The following is a 20364-nucleotide window of genomic DNA, read 5'->3' on the forward strand; positions in this document are numbered from 1 at the left end:
TTTGGCTACTTTCACTTAGCATCATGTTTATGAGGTTCATCTAAGTTGTAGCTCTGCTCCTTTTTATTGCTAAATAATACTCCATTGTATGGACTTACCATTCTGTACCTATTCATCATGCCTAGACTCTTGATTCCTTCTTTTCCCACCTGCTTACGAATCGTGCTCCACCAATTACATGCACTTTTTATAACTTCTCTTTTGCTATACTCTTAAATCTCTCCTTCCCCTGTAATCCAAGCGGTTCGAGAGCAGGCTTGCACTTGCCTTCATTCCTTCCCTGCCTACTCAGTAACTCACTGTACCTGGCTGGCTCTATGCTCATCACTCCACCGATAATGCTCTCAATAATGGTTAACTCCAGAGGCCAGGTTTCAATGTGTGCCTTACTTTGTTTTTCAGCACACATTGCTGACTGCTCCTCACTTTTTAAACTTTCCTTAGTTTCTGAAGCTTTGGCTCTCCTGGTTCTTCTCTTTGGATCCTATACAAATCTTTCTTTCTTTCCTGCTGACAGAGGCTGGTGTCCGCTCACATTCCATCCACAGTCTTTTTCTCTCATTATGTATCATCACCCTATGTAATTCATTTCCATGTTGTATTTGCTCATGATCTCTAATCAATTTATCTTAACCCCCAACCTCTCCCTAAGCTTCAAGGCAATGTATATAAGTGCCTATTGGATATCTCCATCTGGATGTTCCAGATACGTCAAAATCAACATTCCCAAATACGAATTCAGATGACAGAATCAGCACCCAATCAAGACAGAACTCTGAGAGTACCTTTGACTTTTCCCACTTCCTTATTTTACTCTACTCTACAGAAGGCATTTACAGTGTCGGCTCAGCAAGTAAGAGCTCCCTTTCCCTGGAAATACCCAAGTCTAATCTAAAGAGCACAGTGGTGCAGCCCTGGCAGTCATATTTGTATCCCTGTCCTTGACTGGCTGACTGAACTAAGAATTTCTTCCTGCCTTAACCTTGGCCAGGATCTAAGAATCTGAACCTGGGGCCAACTGATCCAAGTCTAGCCTGGTCTTTTAAATGGAGGAGATACAGAAAATGTGGCAAGGCCATCTTTTATCACATAAACTGAGTAGTAAAAAAGTTGGTAAGGACAGAGAGAATAAAAATAACAGAGAAGGAGAAAAGACATGGGGAAAAAAGTGCTTCCAGGGTTAACAGCTTTCTATTTCCTAGTCCTAAGTACATTCTGAAGACCTGTCTGCATTCTTGCCTTTGGCTTCTTTGGTATATCCCTATATCTTCACCAAAAATTTTTATTTGCATCCTACAAAGGGTCCTTACTAATTCAACTCCCCTATTTTTATTGCATAATCTTTCTAAAGCTCAGTTCCTATTGTATCATGTGCCCTAATTAAAATCCTTCAATGGCTACCCAGTGTCTCAGCGTGAGAAACTAGGCTCTCCGTGAGCATCTGTGCCCATCTCTCCAACCAGTCCTTCTTACCACTTAAAGCTCCAGCACTACCAAATTCCTTTTAGTTTTAGAACAAATCATATGCTATTGTCTTCTTAAAATGCTTTTATTCCCCTGTCTGCATAGTGATTTCTAATTCCTGCTCTTACTGTCTCACTCCAAGTGTCATTTTTTCCTAGAAAAAGATTATACTGACCCTATAGAAGTAACCACTGCTTCTGTTCCTCTTTAAGAAAAATTTTATACTACATTGAAATTCTTTGTGTCTTTCTCTACAACTAATGTCAGTTTTTTGAGTACAAAGACTGCATGTTATCCTTGTATTTTTGAACATATTTATACCAAATTTTGATTTTTATCTTTCTTTATATTCCTCAAAAAATGAGAACAGAAATATAAAAACCAGTAAACTCGATTATGTCTGGAATAGCACTTTAGCCTTAAGAGGTCTTAATCACATGCTTAATGTTGACATCTCTATCTGTGAACGCTCTCTGTAAGGATATGCAGGCATCGTCCAAAACAAAAAAGAGTTGTAGAAACATCACTGAGGTGCTGATCTAAGATGTGTACCTCCAAGAAAATCTCTCATGATCCCTTACCTGTGTATTCTGGGTAACAGATAGTTAATGGACTCCTCTTTATTTTTTCCTCAAAAAGGTCTTTCTTATTGAGGAAGAGAATGATTGAAGTGTCTGTAAACCATTTGTTGTTACAAATGCTGTCAAACAGTTTCATGCTTTCATGCATTCGGTTCTGAAAAAGAAATAAAGGATAGGTCAATAGCAAAAAGTAAAAGTGGATTAACTGTTCATGAAAAAACAGACCAATAAGTTTTAAAAGCACTGAATGGCACTCATGGAATTAAGTCAGACACTGATAACAACAAAAGCTGGGCCAGTCCTCAGTTTTGTAATTCTTAAGAGGCTGGGAGGAGGAAAAAATATCTGAGTGACAAGAGGACTTAATCCTGCCCACATAACTCAGTGTGCTGTTATATCTTTTAAGAGTTAATAGGGCATGGATCAATATTTTGAAAATCTAATCTCACTGACGAGGAGAAAAATTAAGGATGTTAAGTTTTGGTTCAATGAACACATGGATGCCCAAAATCTTCCTAAGAGTTATTTTCTATTTCCTCACTGCATGAGAAAGGCTTTTTACCAGAAGCTCCAACATACCATCTCCTCATCTTCAGCCAGAACAAGGTCATAATCACTGAGGGCCACACAGAAGATAATTGCTGTCACTCCCTCAAAACAATGAATCCACTTTTTTCGTTCTGATCTTTGGCCACCTACATCAAACATTCTGAGAAAGAAGAAAAAAAAGCACAAATTCAGCAAGGTCACACACACATTTTTCCCTAAATTGAAATTGTTAGGGAACTTCACACTATTGCTTATTCTAAACCCCCTTTGTAATAGAAAAACAAATAGATAAAATGTAGTCAAAATAATCTTCTGTAGTTAAAAGTAAAACACAACATGAGAAAACCAAATTTAGGAGTAACCAAAATTCTCATGTTATATACACAATTGAGCTTCCTCTCTATCAAAGCTTATCAGATGTGCCAAAAGTTGGCAGAAAAAGCACCGAAATGGATTAAGGGAAGAGAAAAAAGACAGAAAAAATAAAGAGCTGAAAATACAACTTGATAATAATAACTTTTATTGTGTTTACCATAGTGCCAGACACTACCCTAAACATCTTAAGTACATTAACTCATTTAACCCTCATAATGCTCCTATATTATCATCCCCATTTTACAAATAAAGTGAGGCACAGATATGTTAAATAATTTGCCCAAGGGCACACGCTATTAACAAATGGGGACTGGATCTGAACCCAGCACTCTAACTCCAATACCCAAGCTCTTATCCACACCATCACTTTGTTTTTCAAATGATTTACCTCTTCAGTTAAAAGAGAACAATGAAAAAATATAAATCCCCAACCTGCATTCTGCTTCTATAGACTCTCCCTACTGATTCAAAAGTTTTCCTTTTTTCTTTCTTTTTTTACTGAGGTATAATTGAGGTATGTTTTCCTAACTTAAAAGGAAAAAATATTTGAGATTATTAAAAAAAGTAAATTATATTTTTTGGTAGGACTCTAAGAACCCAATATCTAAAAACAAAACCAATGTTCCCCAACTCCAAGTCATATTTGAACCTAATTAATAATAGCAAAGCCTCAATTATTCACACACTTCGTGTTCCACTCTGGATTAGTTTTAGTCCACTGCTCCATTCTGGAGGTCTTATTTGATATCCAGAGTCAACTGCTCAAGTTCTATCAACAGTGTCCTCATCTACCTCCTACAGTAAAAGGAACAACTACACAGCTTTGTCTTTTACTGGTACTTGGGTCTGAGGGGGTATGCAAACAAATGGGTAAATATCTTAAGATATATGTTTGATGACAATGATAAAATTTTTAAAGGTTGAACTCAATCAAGCTGGCTTAGTGTATCAGATCTACAGTGACTAGGGGTTTATTTCCAGAGAATTCTTCCTCCAGAGATTAAGAGAAACAAGAGACAGTTGAGTAACTTCTCAATGTGTGTTTGAAAAAGAACAGTTATCTTATCTCTTCAGGACCCAACTTTTTCTTTTGATTGATTTTGCAGCTGTTTTCGACCTTTGGTCATGATACCTAAAATGATGCAATCAAAGCTGGCTTTAACACAGGGTCATATTATAGGTTTTTGGAAAGTTAACATATATTGTACCATGGAAGTCTTTCAAGGGGAGACACCAATAATTTTAGTTAACTTCTCTATTTTCTTCTACAAAGTCCATAAATCTGGTCAAACACTATGAAGTTCCAAAGGTAGGCTTTTAGTACATATGAACATTTACAATATCATTCACTAACAGATCAACATTTGATAAACATTACCTCATAACTGAGAGGCAAGTAAGCAATTATACAATGCCTTGCATATAGTAGATGCTCAATAAATGTTTGAATAAATGGATAGTGGTTTTGCCTAGAGAGAAGAGGAAAAGGAAGAAATAATAGTACTTCATAACAAGATATCTACATGCCAACAATAAAGTGGGTGCAGCACCTTAATAAGATCTGGCTACTGATGCTGACATAACCAGTAGGATTTACCGAACTAAAGATCAATCTATGACATCAACAAGAAAGTTTCCCGTACTAAATAAAGGTCACAGCATTTAATTATAAATGGATGATTAATCTTATAGTACACAAAGAGACACCTTATACTTATGATTTCATGGGTGATGATCCATGTGGCCTTTCCTACTCTTGTTAAATAAATTCATCAGTACTAAAGATAAGCAGTTCTATTCTATAAACATGCATCTGAACTGCTATTTTTCCTGTACCAAGTTTCAAATCCATTTTTGTGTATTAAGATTTCAAGACCTCAACTGGTATCTAGTAATACCTAAACTCTGAGTGGACTGAACAAATCCTCTGAAGCAAGTGTTTTCAGAGAAAGGAAAAATGAGGATCTGAGCTAGAAGTTTCATTTGCATTTAAAAAGAAATAAAAACATTAATGATTTTTAAAAGTTACATTTGTATGCAACAATCCTCAATATCACATTCTACAAAAAAGCATACTGAGGTAGCAAAAAAGAACATTTTATACACACACACACACACACACACACACACACGCATATATGTATATATATTTTAATATATATTGAAAGGGAGAAGAGTTTACTCCTAATCTCAAAGGTCACACAAGCAGAAAACAGGAACCAAAAAGACAGTTCTAATATTTACAAAAGACCATTGGTGCAAGACTAGCTGAAGCCTATTTGAGTTACTAATGCTGATAAGAAAATCTTCCATATTAGAATCCTACAATTTGCTCTAAGACAATCATTGTTTATGTTCTCACACTGCGCTAGATAGCTCTAGCCCCAGCTCGATTTCCCATTCTGCATTGTGTTAAGAACTCAGTTACGCAGGATACTGTGCACAAATCGGTCCAAGAGCCATGACATCGGCCCCATTCCATTAAACTTAAAAAGAAACGCAATCCAGTAAGAAAAGATTTACGCTGGTAAGAAAAGAATTTCCATTTTAACATCGAAATGGCAGAACAAAGCCACATGGCTAAACCAAAAAACTGGTTTTCTATCCTTTTATAGTATTGTTGCTACCCTTCTAAACAACAAACATTCAATACCTGTTTTGGTGATTCCAATAAAAATGCAGCTGAAAAGAATAAAATTAAATAGAAAATAAATTGGTAGCCATATGATTACTTTTACTGATATTGAAGTTATAATTTAATTGTGATTTAAGTTCCTCCAAAGGACAAAAAGATTTGATGCTATTTGGAGAAAAAAGGACTGGGCCCCCACAGACATTTATACTGGCTGATAAATATAGTGGTAAGTTTCTAAACCAAGGAATATTGCCTAGAGAAATTTTACCCTGATTAAGAGACACTAACTAAAGGAAAGATACTTGGGTTTGGCACATCTAGCGTAAAGGCTAATGACTTACTTGAAGTACAGCTCTTTGAAGGTGAAATGTGTTTCCACAATGCCTGTGGTCTTCACTCTTGTTCGCAGGACATCTTGCTGAGTTGGAATGTAGTTGGTTTGGGATATTCTATCCAAATCATTTAGGTAACTAAATAAAACATACATTTTATTTTTACCTGGTAAAGCCAACCATGTGCAGAGCAGTCAAAAGACAAAACTAGTTCTTTGCTAAAAGTAGATTCTGAACCTGTCACTAAAGTGGCAAAACAAAATCAGATTTTCAATATCAGAGAAATAACGAGAAAAATGTGAACCTAGCGCAGGACAATTAAAGAAGGTTCTATATATACCACACAATGAACTATGCGTTGCACAGTTCAAAAACCAAACCAAAGCAAAAGCCCTCTGACATTTAAAGTTAATCGGTCATTTGTATGTTCAAACATTTGACAGGACATTAGAGAACAGTATTTGAATTACTAAAATTTTAAAAACCATGCTCAACGAATAGCTCTGTTTTCATTCATGAAACAAGAGTTGTGGGTTGTTTTTTTATCTAAGCCAAAAAAAAAAAAAAACTTGTAAATACCTTCAAAGAAATTTGTCAATAAAATAATTAAAAGACTGCTTCAGACCTACATTAAATTCTTCGTAATTTCAGGGTTCCTAAAGATTTTATTGGCTAGAGAAGTGAAGAACGGGTGGCACCACTATACGTGAATTATTAATAATCTTCTATAAAACTAAGTACTATCTTAATGTGAAAGAATCAGTCAAGCTTAGATCAACAATTATGAAAAAAATTCTATAAATCATTATATCTTCAGGTGTAGCTGAAGGATTCAGAGCTTACTAATGATGAAAAAAAATTACAATCTAGTTTTGATGACTACTGGAAGAATTATTTAAACTACCAATATCTGCAATTAATATTATTAAAAGATGGGCAAGAATCCTGAAATGATTCTAAAGTCAAATTTTTATTTAAAGAATAAGTATTTTTTTAAATATCATTTAATTTCTTCTTATATCAACTTAAGTTAGAATGATGGGAAAAGTAGGAAAATATAATAATGGAGAAAATACCTTAATACTTAAGTGTCTTCATTTTAGTAAAGAAATGGATACAAGTAAGAACTCATCAAACCCCAAACGTGCACGTTAAAAAAAAATATTCTGAATATAGGTCTTATAAATAAATATGTTATAAAAGAAGCAAAACAGGATATAACATGTTATAGCTTAACAAAAGTATTAATTACAAATTTTCTAAAACTTAGTAACACTTGAGAATTTCCTTGACAAGTAGATGTTTCAACTTCATTTCAAGACTCAACATACTCTTCCTATATAAAGTCTGCTACTGTGATCTGGTGAAAGATTTCTAAGTGGTGACTAGTACGAGAAAAATCCATATTGCAACCCAGTCAGAGAGAGTCGGATTGCATAAAAAGGGATATCACAATTTTAAATTCCCCCTTAGCTGGCAATCAATGCAAAGCCCTTACGCAGAGGGAACTTACTGAGCTGGAAGAGATCCAGGATGCAGCTGCAACAGATTTTTCTCCTCTTTCACTTGCTTATTATAAACTTTCACAGAGCTGCTTTCATGGTGCCAAGTCTCCCATTTACATTCCAAGAGGAAACATTTTTTTCCAAGTCATAAAAAATGTCTAAGGGCTCTATAACCAAACTGAAACAATCTTGATAAGGGATCCTACAGACTTCTAAGAGTGTCTGTTACTTAAACACTTCCTTAAGGATGGACATGAGTCACCAAATTATTTTCTGTTATACTTCCACAGAGGAAAACTACTTACTATGAAGCAGAATCATTGAGTTGATATTCTCTGGATCTGCAGAAGCAAGCCTGCACCCCACCATCTCGCCATAATCGTTTAATCACTCCTGCTAGTTCTGGAGTCATGACTCCTTCTTCAGCACTGCCAGCTAAAACAAATAACTGCCGGGCATCATCCTGAAGAAAGAGAGACATTTCTTAAAGACCTGACAAGAATGCCTTTAAAACACACACATACGCACACATGAATGCAAGCACACACGGTTGTATTATTTTAAAAGAGGCATTAAAGAGACCTTTCCTGGCAGGCAGTCAGAGAATTTACAGTGAAGTCATCCCCCTTCTCAGTCCACTACAGTCGTAGTGCAGAGCTGAGCTGAGGGATGACTTCACGGCCCCTACCACTTGACACATCGTCTCCTCCCGCAAAGATCTCCTCTGACAGGCCTACAAATCTCCATCCTGGTTACTCAATTTTTGACAGAAAAAAACTGGCCCGTGAGACAGACACATGTTATTCACTCCCATTCTGTTCAAGGAGGCCTACAATAAAAATAGAAATGAAAAGACCAGCGCGTAAGAGGTAGTAAAGTCTAAACACGTCCAAGTGAGTAAAGCAAGTTTAAGGAAACACTGTTCTCTTCTTCCCCCTGCAGTTCAGAGAGAAGAACAGGAAGAAGCGGAGACAGGCACTTAAAACGTCTGGAAGCCTGGTGGGGGAAATAAATCCCTCAGGAAAAATTCAGTCTCTAGATTTCCCCAAAGGAATACTCTTCCTCTAAGTAAGATAGGAGGGAAAAGGCAGCAGGGGGAAAAGAAAGTTACAAAGAGAGATCTGATCAAAACTTCGTGAGTCACGAACATACCTTTAGAAGTGGTTACAGTTTTTAAACCTAAAATATGGGAGGGAGAGAGGACCGAAAAGGGCTATGAAAACTGTGACTGTTTTGCTTTATTCTTCTTGTCAGATAGTGTAAAAATGAGGTCTCGTGGGATGATTGCCTCACCTCAATTTAATATTCATCTGCCTCAGGAGATTTCCAAGTAACTGTAAAAATGCAGATACTAAAAAAGCATGTACTGGGTAAAGAAAAAGGAAAGGAGAAAGAAAAGCAATCGACTGTATCACTGGGAGTCATCAAGACAATGGCGAGCCAGCAAAAAGCACTTCAGAACGTAGGTGAAGTCACAACCCAAAACTCCTCAGACTTGTGTGTCCATCTAAGCAAAGCAAAACAAATCCAACCAGGGTGTGCCCCAATTAATTCTGCCAAACTCAGGGTCTTCTGCCTTAATGACTCGCTAAGTAATAGTCCTTTAAGATACTTTCTCTATGCTTTCTAGTAATACTTTAGGCCCAACTCTCTTAGAAACTTTATCTAACATCTACATTCCCTTCCTCTCTTTTCAGAGATAAAAATTATAAATTAATAAATGACTGAAAAGCTGAAAAAGTACCGAAATCGGCAAACACACTCAACAGTGAGCATGTCCTTCTATGTATATGGCATAGTGCTTTATTTAACATTTCAGTCCCTTGGTTCTGAAATTTGACCTATACTCATGCAGGCATTAAAAAAACCTCAATAAGCATTACTTTAAAAAAAATAATAACATGAATCTCATTTTAGAAACTTTAAAATAGAGCTATTGCTACATAATTTTGCTGTTCTGACTTTGTAAACACTGCTTTAGGAGGAAGCATTTTTCTCTTACCACTTAATCTCTTTCACTAACCAATCCTGCTTCCCCACAATAAACCTTCTTTATAGGTCTATAAAGAGGCCACACTCTACAATGAACATCATACCTTCACCCTATCCCACATCTATTCCACATCCAGCTCTAGTCTTTTCCATTCTCTCTAACCGACCACAAAAAAATAAAGATAAGAGGAGCTATAAATATAAATTCTTAACTTATGAAAAAAGAAACTTCAAAAAATTATATGTAGATTAGGATGGGCGGATGCTGGAAAGCTAGATGATTCAGGCCTGAAAGGAGTAATGTCAAATATACCTGGTAAAATAGGAGTGTTAGGACCTCAAAATTAATGACACTGATTTGATAAACTAAAGAAATGAAAGGAGAAAAGATGTTATGATCTGAATGATTGTGTCTCTCCAAAATTCATGTTGAAATCCTAATGCCCAATGTGATGGTATTAGGAGGTGAGGCCTTTGGGAAGTGCTCGGGTCATGAGGGTAGAGCCCTCATTAATTAGTGCCCTTATAAAACAGACCCCAGAAAGATCCCTTCCTCTTCTACCATTAGAGGACACAGCAAGACACCTGCAACCTGGAGAGGGCCCCCACCCAACCATGCTGGCACTCGATCTTTGACTTCCAGCCTCCAGAAGTGTGAGAAATAAATTTCTGTTGTGCGTAAGCTACCGAGTCTATGGTATTTTGTGATAGCAGCCCAAATGGACTAAGACTCAGACAGAAAGTGTCAATTGCATCTGGTGACAAAGGAGTGTCAAGACCCAAAGATTAACAACAACTAATTTGGTAATGTAAAGAAATGAAAGGAGGAACAATGAAGAGATATAAAGTAGAACAGAGAGAGGGTGAGAAATAAAAAAAGGAAGGAACTAAGAGAAGTAAATAACTGAGGTGGAGAAAAAGCCAACAAAGAAAGGAAAGAGAATAAACACAATATTACTGACCAGTTGTCGGGCACAGCAAATACAACAGAGAAGTAGAGTTAGCTGACAGGAAAAAATGAGAAAAGGGAGGGAAAAAATAAGAACACAAGAGAGAGCTGGTAGAAAGAGGAAAATACGGAAAAGAAGGAAAATAGGAGGTAAGAGAATAGAAAGGAGTAAGGCAAAAATAGACTTTATTCTTGCCTCATCTATCACACTTTCCCTGTTTAATGGCTTAGAAAAATAGTCTCTAATTTTTGTGATATGGCACCTTTTTACAAAAACATAAAAGCCACGCCTCTCACATTTCTTCCTCCCTTCTTCTGCTATCTTCTCTCCGTCGTTTTACAACCCCTACTCTAACTGCTCTTCCCTATGCCATTTCTAAGACTTCCCAGTCCAATACCACCCAATTACAACCACCCTTCTACTATTTTTCCCATCAATTTTTCCCCACTTACTTACTGAATATTAATTTGCATGTGATGAGTTGAGAGTCGCTAAGCAGAGTCCCTAAGCTTCTTCATCAACATATAGGATTGCCTTCCCAGGCAGCCTCCCAGGTCACTTCTTTTTATTGCCCACAGTGTCTTAGTATGACACACTGATCACAGCTGATCTTTAGTTCCAGAAAATCATCCTATACATTCCCAACCTTCTCTTGGAATTTAGCTGATGACATAAAAGATGCCTTCCCTCCATTTTGGCTCTCTCTCTACTGCAATAAATATCCTAATTTACAAACTAGACCTCGGGCACACTAAGTATTGTAACTAATTAACACGATTTTTAACTCTCTGACATGTGCAAAAATTTTATTAGACGTGACAGAATCGAATTCTACAGTCTATAGTTCAATGTAGTATAGGGATATAGTAATCCTGAGTACCTTAAAACTGCCTCTAAAATTCAGACTTAGTATTCATGTCCTTACCAAGTTTATTCTGGGAGACTCATATTTACCTTTAATCTCTACACCCCAGAAAACAGAGCTACACATCATGGGAACCTCCTTTAGATTACACCAATTTACTATCACTTGTTACTATAACATAGAAAAACAGTGCTGTAAAAGCAAGTGAATAAAACAGTTATCACAAAAATGACAGTATAGCCACAGAATCCCTTTCCCTGGGCTCTGTTTTGTGTGGTAATCTAATATCTCCTAAAGCAGAATATTTACTAACACTCCTCAAATGAGCACACAGAATTTTGCTACATCTTATCTCGTTGCTTAAATTCATTTCCCTAAAACGCAAAACAAATTTTGCTTAACTGCATCTACTGAAAAAGAGCAAGTAAAGAGGAAATGAGAAACACTTACTGCTCTGGCAGCTTCCCCAAAGTCAATCTTTAGCCGTCCCATGGCTCTTATGATTGCAATAATGGACTGTATAGTATTGCTGTAGACAACTACTTTATATTGTTTACATTCATCCTCTGAATAGCCATCCTCATGAATGATTCTTTAAGAAGAAGAAAAACCACAAATCATTACCATAGACTTAAAAAGATAATATAGATCTGTATGAAGAATGAGGAAATGCAGTCTTACAAAAGATCATATTTCAACTTACTTCATCTGTTTCACGATGGTGCTTTTACCAGATTCTCCAGCACCTGAAAGAAAACCAGACTTTGAATTCACACAAAATCATGAAATCAATATAAGTGATAATTTCAGATTAATGAAAAACACAGGTCCTAGGGGAAACTCTGGTAATGCTTTCTATCAGAAAAACTACTGAACTTCTCCATTAGAGTTTTCACTTTCTTTATATAACTCAGCAACCAAATATAATTCATTGAAAGTGTCCCAGGGCCTACCTGATATCACTGAAGGAGATAAACCAACATAATACTTCTAGGAACTCATCCTTTACATGAAATATCAAAATATAGACACTGAATGAACACAGGCAAAAATGAAATTAGTTTTTGGCCTATTCTCTTTTATTAACTTCTCAGCTAAGAGACTAAAGATCAAAACAGAAGGAGAGGAGGCATTGTCCCTACCACTTTTCCACTGTATACTTCTCCCCACTCAACACCATGTTTCCTTCCTCAGCCAGCTGGAATCACATTAATGACCACAAACGTCAGCTGGGACCTCCTTGACATTCCGCCTGTGTTTCCCTAGTCAATCCATTCTCCCACTTTCAAGATGGCTATTTCACACTACTACCTCCCAAACCTTACAAACCCCTTCCCATTTCTGACTCTCAGCTGATGATCCTGACTCTCTTTTATTGGAAAAATTAAAGCACTCAAAAAAGAAAAATCTCATTTTCCCATAACCAAATCTACCAATCTATCTGCACTGCCATGAATATTCTCTACCTTTGTAAATGAACTGTCTCTGCCAATGTCTAAAACTAACCCCTCCAACTGTGCACTTATCCACCTCATTTCTCCTACTCAAGGACTTGGCTACCACAATTATCTCATGTCACTCAAATACCACTGGGTTTTCTCTTTCCACTGAGTTGCTCTCATCAGTATACAAACTTACTATACTATTTATTCTCCATCTTAAAATCAAGTCACCTCACTCTTACCTCCCCCTTGACTCCACACATCTTCCTCTAACTACCACCCTATTTGTCTCGTCCTCTTTACAGCAAAACCCCTCTGAGTTGTCTTATATCCATGGTCTCCAATTCTGTACCTCCAAATCTCTACTTAACCCACTCCAATCAGATGTTCATAACCACCACTCTACTGAAACCTGTCTCAAGGTCTCCAACAACTTCCATTTTAACAAACCCAATGGTCAAGTCTCAGTCCTCATCTTCATCTCTGAAGGAGAATTTATCCAAGTTGATGACTTCTCCCCTTGAAATATTTTCTGCACTAGACAGGCTTCCAGAACCCACATCCTTCTGGTTTGACTCCTACCATACTCTTCCACAGTCTCCTCCCTCCCATCTTTCAATTCTAAAGGCTATGTTACTTCCTTGGCTCTTTTCCTTATCTCGATTCTTTCTCTAGGTCATTTCATCTAATCTCGTGGTTTTAAACACCACTCATAAACTGATAACAGTTAACATCAAGGGAGTACTGCCCGCCAGACACTGTTCTAGGCACGCCAGACACTGTTCTAGGCACGTTTCTTGTATTAACTTATTTAATCCTCACAATAACCCGGCAAGGTAGATATTATTATTATCCCCACTTTATAGATAAGGTAAATAAAGCAGAGAGATATCAAGTTAACTTGTCCACAATTAGTCAGTAAGTGGCAGAGCTGAAATTTGCATTCACACAGTTTGGCTCCAAAATCCTACATTGCCTCTTATGTCAATGATCTCTAAATTTAGATCTCTAATCCTGGCTTCTAACCTTGGTTCCAGACTCATATATCTAAAGCACCTACCTGATACATCTCATTAGATTTCTAGTAGGCAACTCAAACTTAAAATGCTCCAAACTGAGTTACTACTTCTCCACACTTACCCCCAAACCTGCTCTATCCTGTTTTCTCATCTCAGTAAATGACACCAGCAATCACCCAGCTGCTCAGGCTAAAAAATGGTAAGTGACATGTAACTAACATACAGATGAAATGTGAGTGCCAGTACCAATACTAAATATCAGTAAAACCTAATTTTTAAAAATAAATATAGTTTTAACAGTCTTTTCTTGTACGACAATGGATCATCATGAGCACATGGGAAACCACAGGCCTCCGTCACTGCAAAAGCTTCCTAAAAGGTCCAATGCTTCACACTGTCCCTTTCCGGTGGTCAGTTTTCCTCTTGGTAGCGGGAATGAACTTTGTAAATCAGATCATGTCACAACTCTGCCTAAAAACTCTCCTATGGCCTCCAATTACACTCAAAATAAAAACCCACGGGCAGTAAGACCCAGTATGCTGTGGCTCCCGTCTACCACTTCACCCTCAACTTCTAACCTTCTCCACTTTGTTCTCTCTGCTCTTGTCAGACCAGCTTTCTTGCTTTTCCTCCAACATACCAAACTGGTTCTCAATGAGCTTGATCCTGACTCATGGTCTTTGCATTTACTATTCCCTCTGCTTGGAATTTTCTTCTTCACTGAGGTTTCTGCTTCCCTCAGAACAGCCTTCTCTGACTAATCTATAGAAAAAGCCCTATCCCAATCACCCTCTCTCCCCTTACTATGTTTTGTCCCAACCACTTTTCCACTGTATACTTCTCCCCACTCAACACCATGTTTCCTTCCTCAGCCAGCTGGAATCACATTAATGACCACAAACGTCAGCTGGGACCTCCTTGACATTCCGCCTGTGTTTCCCTAGTCAATCCATTCTCCCACTTTCAAGATGGCTATTTCACACTACTACCTCCCAAACCTTACAAACCCCTTCCCATTTCTGACTCTCAGCTGATGATCCTGACTCTCTTTTATTGGAAAAATTAAAGCACTCAAAAAAGAAAAATCTCATTTTCCCATAACCAAATCTACCAATCTATCTGCACTGCCATGAATATTCTCTACCTTTGTAAATGAACTGTCTCTGCCAATGTCTAAAACTAACCCCTCCAACTGTGCACTTATCCACCTCATTTCTCCTACTCAAGGACTTGGCTACCACAATTATCTCATGTCACTCAAATACCACTGGGTTTTCTCTTTCCACTGAGTTGCTCTCATCAGTATACAAACTTACTATACTATTTATTCTCCATCTTAAAATCAAGTCACCTCACTCTTACCTCCCCCTTGACTCCACACATCTTCCTCTAACTACCACCCTATTTGTCTCGTCCTCTTTACAGCAAAACCCCTCTGAGTTGTCTTATATCCATGGTCTCCAATTCTGTACCTCCAAATCTCTACTTAACCCACTCCAATCAGATGTTCATAACCACCACTCTACTGAAACCTGTCTCAAGGTCTCCAACAACTTCCATTTTAACAAACCCAATGGTCAAGTCTCAGTCCTCATCTTCATCTCTGAAGGAGAATTTATCCAAGTTGATGACTTCTCCCCTTGAAATATTTTCTGCACTAGACAGGCTTCCAGAACCCACATCCTTCTGGTTTGACTCCTACCATACTCTTCCACAGTCTCCTCCCTCCCATCTTTCAATTCTAAAGGCTATGTTACTTCCTTGGCTCTTTTCCTTATCTCGATTCTTTCTCTAGGTCATTTCATCTAATCTCGTGGTTTTAAACACCACTCATAAACTGATAACAGTTAACATCAAGGGAGTACTGCCCGCCAGACACTGTTCTAGGCACGCCAGACACTGTTCTAGGCACGTTTCTTGTATTAACTTATTTAATCCTCACAATAACCCGGCAAGGTAGATATTATTATTATCCCCACTTTATAGATAAGGTAAATAAAGCAGAGAGATATCAAGTTAACTTGTCCACAATTAGTCAGTAAGTGGCAGAGCTGAAATTTGCATTCACACAGTTTGGCTCCAAAATCCTACATTGCCTCTTATGTCAATGATCTCTAAATTTAGATCTCTAATCCTGGCTTCTAACCTTGGTTCCAGACTCATATATCTAAAGCACCTACCTGATACATCTCATTAGATTTCTAGTAGGCAACTCAAACTTAAAATGCTCTAAACTGAGTTACTACTTCTCCACACTTACCCCCAAACCTGCTCCACCCTGTTTTCTCATCTCAGTAAATGACACCAGCAATCACCCAGCTGCTCAGGCTAAAAAATGGTAAGTGACATGTAACTAACATACAGATGAAATGTGAGTGCCAGTACCAATACTAAATATCAGTAAAACCTAATTTTTAAAAATAAATATAGGTTTAACAGTCTTTTCTTGTACGACAATGGATCATCATGAGCACATGGGAAACCACAAGCCTCCATCACTGCAAAAGCTTCCTAAAAGGTCCAATGCTTCACACTGTCCCTTTCCGGTGGTCAGTTTTCCTCTTGGTAGCGGGAATGAACTTTGTAAATCAGATCATGTCACAACTCTGCCTAAAAACTCTCCTATGGCCTCCAATTACACTCAAAATAAAAACCCACGGGCAGTAAGACCCAGTATGCTGTGGCTCCCGTCTACCACTTCACCCTCAACTTCTAACCTTCTCCACTTTGTTCTCTCTGCTCTTGTCAGACCAGCTTTCTTGCTTTTCCTCCAACATACCAAACTGGTTCTCAATGAGCTTGATCCTGACTCATGGTCTTTGCATTTACTATTCCCTCTGCTTGGAATTTTCTTCTTCACTGAGGTTTCTGCTTCCCTCAGAACAGCCTTCTCTGACTAATCTATAGAAAAAGCCCTATCCCAATCACCCTCTCTCCCCTTACTATGTTATATAATTTTTCAAAGTACTTGTGTCACTTCTTCATATTACAGATCTGTTCATTTCTTGTTTTCTCTAATAAAATATAAGCTCCATCAAGGTTTATTTATCCTTATATTCCCAGGCCCTAAAACTGAGCCTGACATAAACTGGTTATGCAAATAAATGCTGCTAAACAGATAAGTGACTAATGTTTAATAAACATGATCCTTTACTAAATATTTCTCAACTCTACCGACCAAAAATGTTAAAATAAAATTCAAATAACTTAAATATTCCAGATATCTACATTTTTACAGAATCAAAAGGGACATTTACATATGACTTTATCTCTGTTCTTATCACCTAATCAAGAGTAGCACTAAAATAGTTAATATTCAAATAGAATAGAGGAACTTTCTAACAACAGTGTTAGAAAGAAGTAGTTTCTCCCATGTATATCTGAAAAAAGAACAAACCGTAATGACTCATTTCTGGGGAAGAAAATACAAAAGTATACCAGTTATATATTAAAATAGTTGAAAACAGAATTCCTAGATTATTCCATGTTAGCAATAGCTACAAATTAACTAACAAAAGTGGAGATTAATGAAGCATTGTGCACCATTCTTTTATATACTGAAAAGAGCATTTCTATCATTTATATTGGATTATTCTGAGTGAAATAACCAATAAGGCTATTAATCTCAGAACCAATTCCTATCCACTTCATTAAGGTCTACCCTATGAAGGTGCTGATTTTAAAATACGCACACATAAACACACACACATTTCACCCAAGCTTTTATTAGGTATTTAGTTCTGTCTCTTAAAAAGAAGAGACCTCTTACTGACCACAGAATTAAATACATGGTTTGTTTCAGTGGGTGTTCCAGGGCATTTTACACACATAAAGAATGAATCGCTTTATACCAAAGTCTCTGGCCTATTCAGCTTCTAGATCACCATGAAAAATGTCAGCATCTTACCTTTCTTCCAAGTACGAAATCTAAGAGTCATCTGGAACCCACTCACTCTTCTCTCCTTACATCAAGCTGTAACAAAATCTTGTCTTCTTATTCATTTCTCAAATTAATCCTTTCTACTCCTCACATGTCAGAGCCTGATGTTGCGCCTATTATGTGTTACTGCTATAATTTTCTCAAAATTCTAGCTCAAAGCCCCTTTTCCTTATCATTTCCAAATGGCACTATTAAAAAAGTATTAGTTTACCTAATAATTAACCAAATTCTTCTAACATTTTCCACAACCCTTTCGTAGGTCTGAACTCTTAATTTTTACCTCAATCCTTTGTGCTCTATTGCTTCTGTAGTCTTAAGTTCCCCTTCTAATAACATCTCACTCTTAGGTTTTCCCCAACTGCTTCCCCCATCTCTTCTCTCTCTTCCAATTCATATGTGGTAATGGGAACGTCCTAATTTTATCTACATCTTTTTTATCTAGCTTCCTTTGAAATTCATCACAAGTGTAAGGGGTGATTCATTTGCCCATCTTCAATCCACCAGGGTAGTAATCATAAGGCTACAACGAATGGGATCGACACAAAGGAACTGCAAAGACAGAATCTATGGCTTGGAGAGGGAGAAACTGAAGATGACAACAAGGAGGAAGGACGGAACTGGGCAGGAGACAGAATATACAAGGGAGAGAAGTCTGAATGGTCTTGGAAATGGGATCAGTTTGACTAAGATTTATCTTTAAAAGGATGTATATCTAAAAGACATCCTGTATCAATAGGAAGAGAGGATAAGGGATAAAGCTACAGATTTTTGAAAGAAAAAGTGCAAAAGAAGCTAAGTTAGATGATCTTATTCTCAATTAAAGAAACAAGGCAAGCTGCAGAGAATGAAAGGATAAAGGCCCACGAATTCCTAATAGAAATAAATAAATCATCATAATGAGTAAACACATTCAGCTCACTTGACTTTAAACATTAACCCTGAAAGACAGCTGATCCTCAAAAACACTGTGTCATGTGTCACAGTGTTACAGCTCTCTTTTTTCCTCTTCCACTGTGACTGAAAGAAAACTTAAAGCCAGTCCACAGAAGGTACTGACTATATTATGCTCTTTTATACCTCTGTGCCTTCAAGCACCATGAATTTCCTCATCTGTATAACAGGGGTTAACAGAAGATGCTTAGAACAGTGCCTGACACATAGTAAATATTCAATAAATGTTAACCAGCTATTATTTGTGAATGCTGTTTTCACTGTTCAGAATACCACCAAGTAATGCTAAGGTCCGAAGAATTTAATAAAAACTCCTTGACTACTGATGTTGGTTCAAAATGACAGTAGAAATGTTATAAGTATGTAGCAGCTCTTTCCCAATAATAAAACCCTAGATAGGATCTGGATTCACACTCTTAAACTGCAACTTATAACCTAACAGTTACAGCAAACTACGTCAAAGCATGAGTCATTTTCTCCACCCCACCCTGAGGAACAGAAAAACTCTCTTCCTTAAATATATTTTCAACCCTAGATAAACCTGTCTACTACCTCCCTCCCCTCCCACACTCCTCGCCCATCTGACCTCTACAGCTTTTCCTTGGTTTCCTCACAGGTCCTCGTACCAGTACCAGGTGTACTAGTGGTAATTCCAGAGGCACCTGAAACATCTTCTTTTCCTTTTAAATATCTGTTTCTGTGGAGATTCCTGAACCGTCTAAAAGCCCAGCATTCTAACTACAGCACGGCCCCCTTTCCGGAGGTCTGCACAGCCAGGTTCTAATATGGCGCCATGTGTAAATAACCCTCTGACCAGTGCTAGACCAAGACACTCTTCTGGTCTCTCTCCAGGCCTCAATTATCAGACATATGAGAACATACAACTTGAACAGGCGTAGACAGCCTTTCGCTCACAGCAGGGTGAAAGCTTGGCCAGCAAATAAATTTGCTTTTTCCTTCCAACTTATTCTCACTTTTCATTTACAACTCAGTTACTTAAAAAGATTTTTTTTTTTTTAGTAAATAATACCATGTAGTAATAAGCTCCATGGAAGAGCAGACTTTAGTCCAAGCTCTGCCATTACTAACTGTGACCTTTGGCAAGTCACCTAGCTTCACAATGCCTGTCTCCTTATGTATAAAATGTGGACAGCTTTGCCTTAGATATGCTCTATGGTTGCATTCTAATATTCTGTGACTATAATTACTATAATGCTAAGAACAAACTAAATCTCTAATTCGGACACACAGAAGCTTGAAATCAAAGCACGAATCTACATATTCTTGACTCAATCATTCACAACAGCTACCATAATTCAGTGATCAGCATGTTCTCTGATCATGCACTCCTGACCAAGAAGGGACAGAGTAGAAGGAATTAAACAGTACAGCAACACTAAGGAAGTAAGGGCTGTCGGACAAGGAACCTCATGTATTCATGCTCATTGGTACCTATAATTACACAGTCTCCAAATAGCAGAACATTCAAGTTAGACTGCCATTCTTAAAGAAAAAAAAAAAAGTGAATATTCTTTACTAAAGATCATAGCAGCACAGTCCGCACTAGTTCCAACCATGATCATCTATTGCTCCCACTGATTCCTTTTTATTGACAAACTTAGGTAGCTAACAGACTAAAAATTCAGATTAAGGTGAAAAATGACGTTTTATTCAAAATGCTTTTCAAGGTATCATTCTTAATACAAAAACCAGTTGCTTCCTAATTCAGTAAAAAAAAAAGAAGTTAGAATTACAGATGAAAAA

At 37.4% G+C, this 20364-nt stretch overlaps 1 protein-coding gene across 1 annotated transcript in view; it reads right to left on the bottom strand.

Annotated features, from left to right (window-relative positions):
* Positions 1 to 20364, bottom strand: part of GNAI3 (G protein subunit alpha i3) — a 37010-nt gene that overhangs the window by 6182 nt on the left and 10464 nt on the right. The window contains exons 2-7 of the mRNA XM_011367708.2: positions 11952 to 11994; positions 11699 to 11840; positions 7747 to 7904; positions 5946 to 6074; positions 2625 to 2754; positions 2046 to 2199 (exon numbers count right to left, since the gene is read on the bottom strand). Of these exons, the coding sequence (XP_011366010.1) occupies positions 2046 to 2199; positions 2625 to 2754; positions 5946 to 6074; positions 7747 to 7904; positions 11699 to 11840; positions 11952 to 11994 (756 nt within the window). The remainder of the gene's footprint in view (positions 1 to 2045; positions 2200 to 2624; positions 2755 to 5945; positions 6075 to 7746; positions 7905 to 11698; positions 11841 to 11951; positions 11995 to 20364) is intronic.

Source organism: Pteropus vampyrus, unplaced genomic scaffold (assembly GCF_000151845.1).
Source record: "Pteropus vampyrus isolate Shadow unplaced genomic scaffold, Pvam_2.0 Scaffold6, whole genome shotgun sequence".
Classification (NCBI taxonomy): Eukaryota; Metazoa; Chordata; class Mammalia; order Chiroptera; family Pteropodidae; genus Pteropus; species Pteropus vampyrus.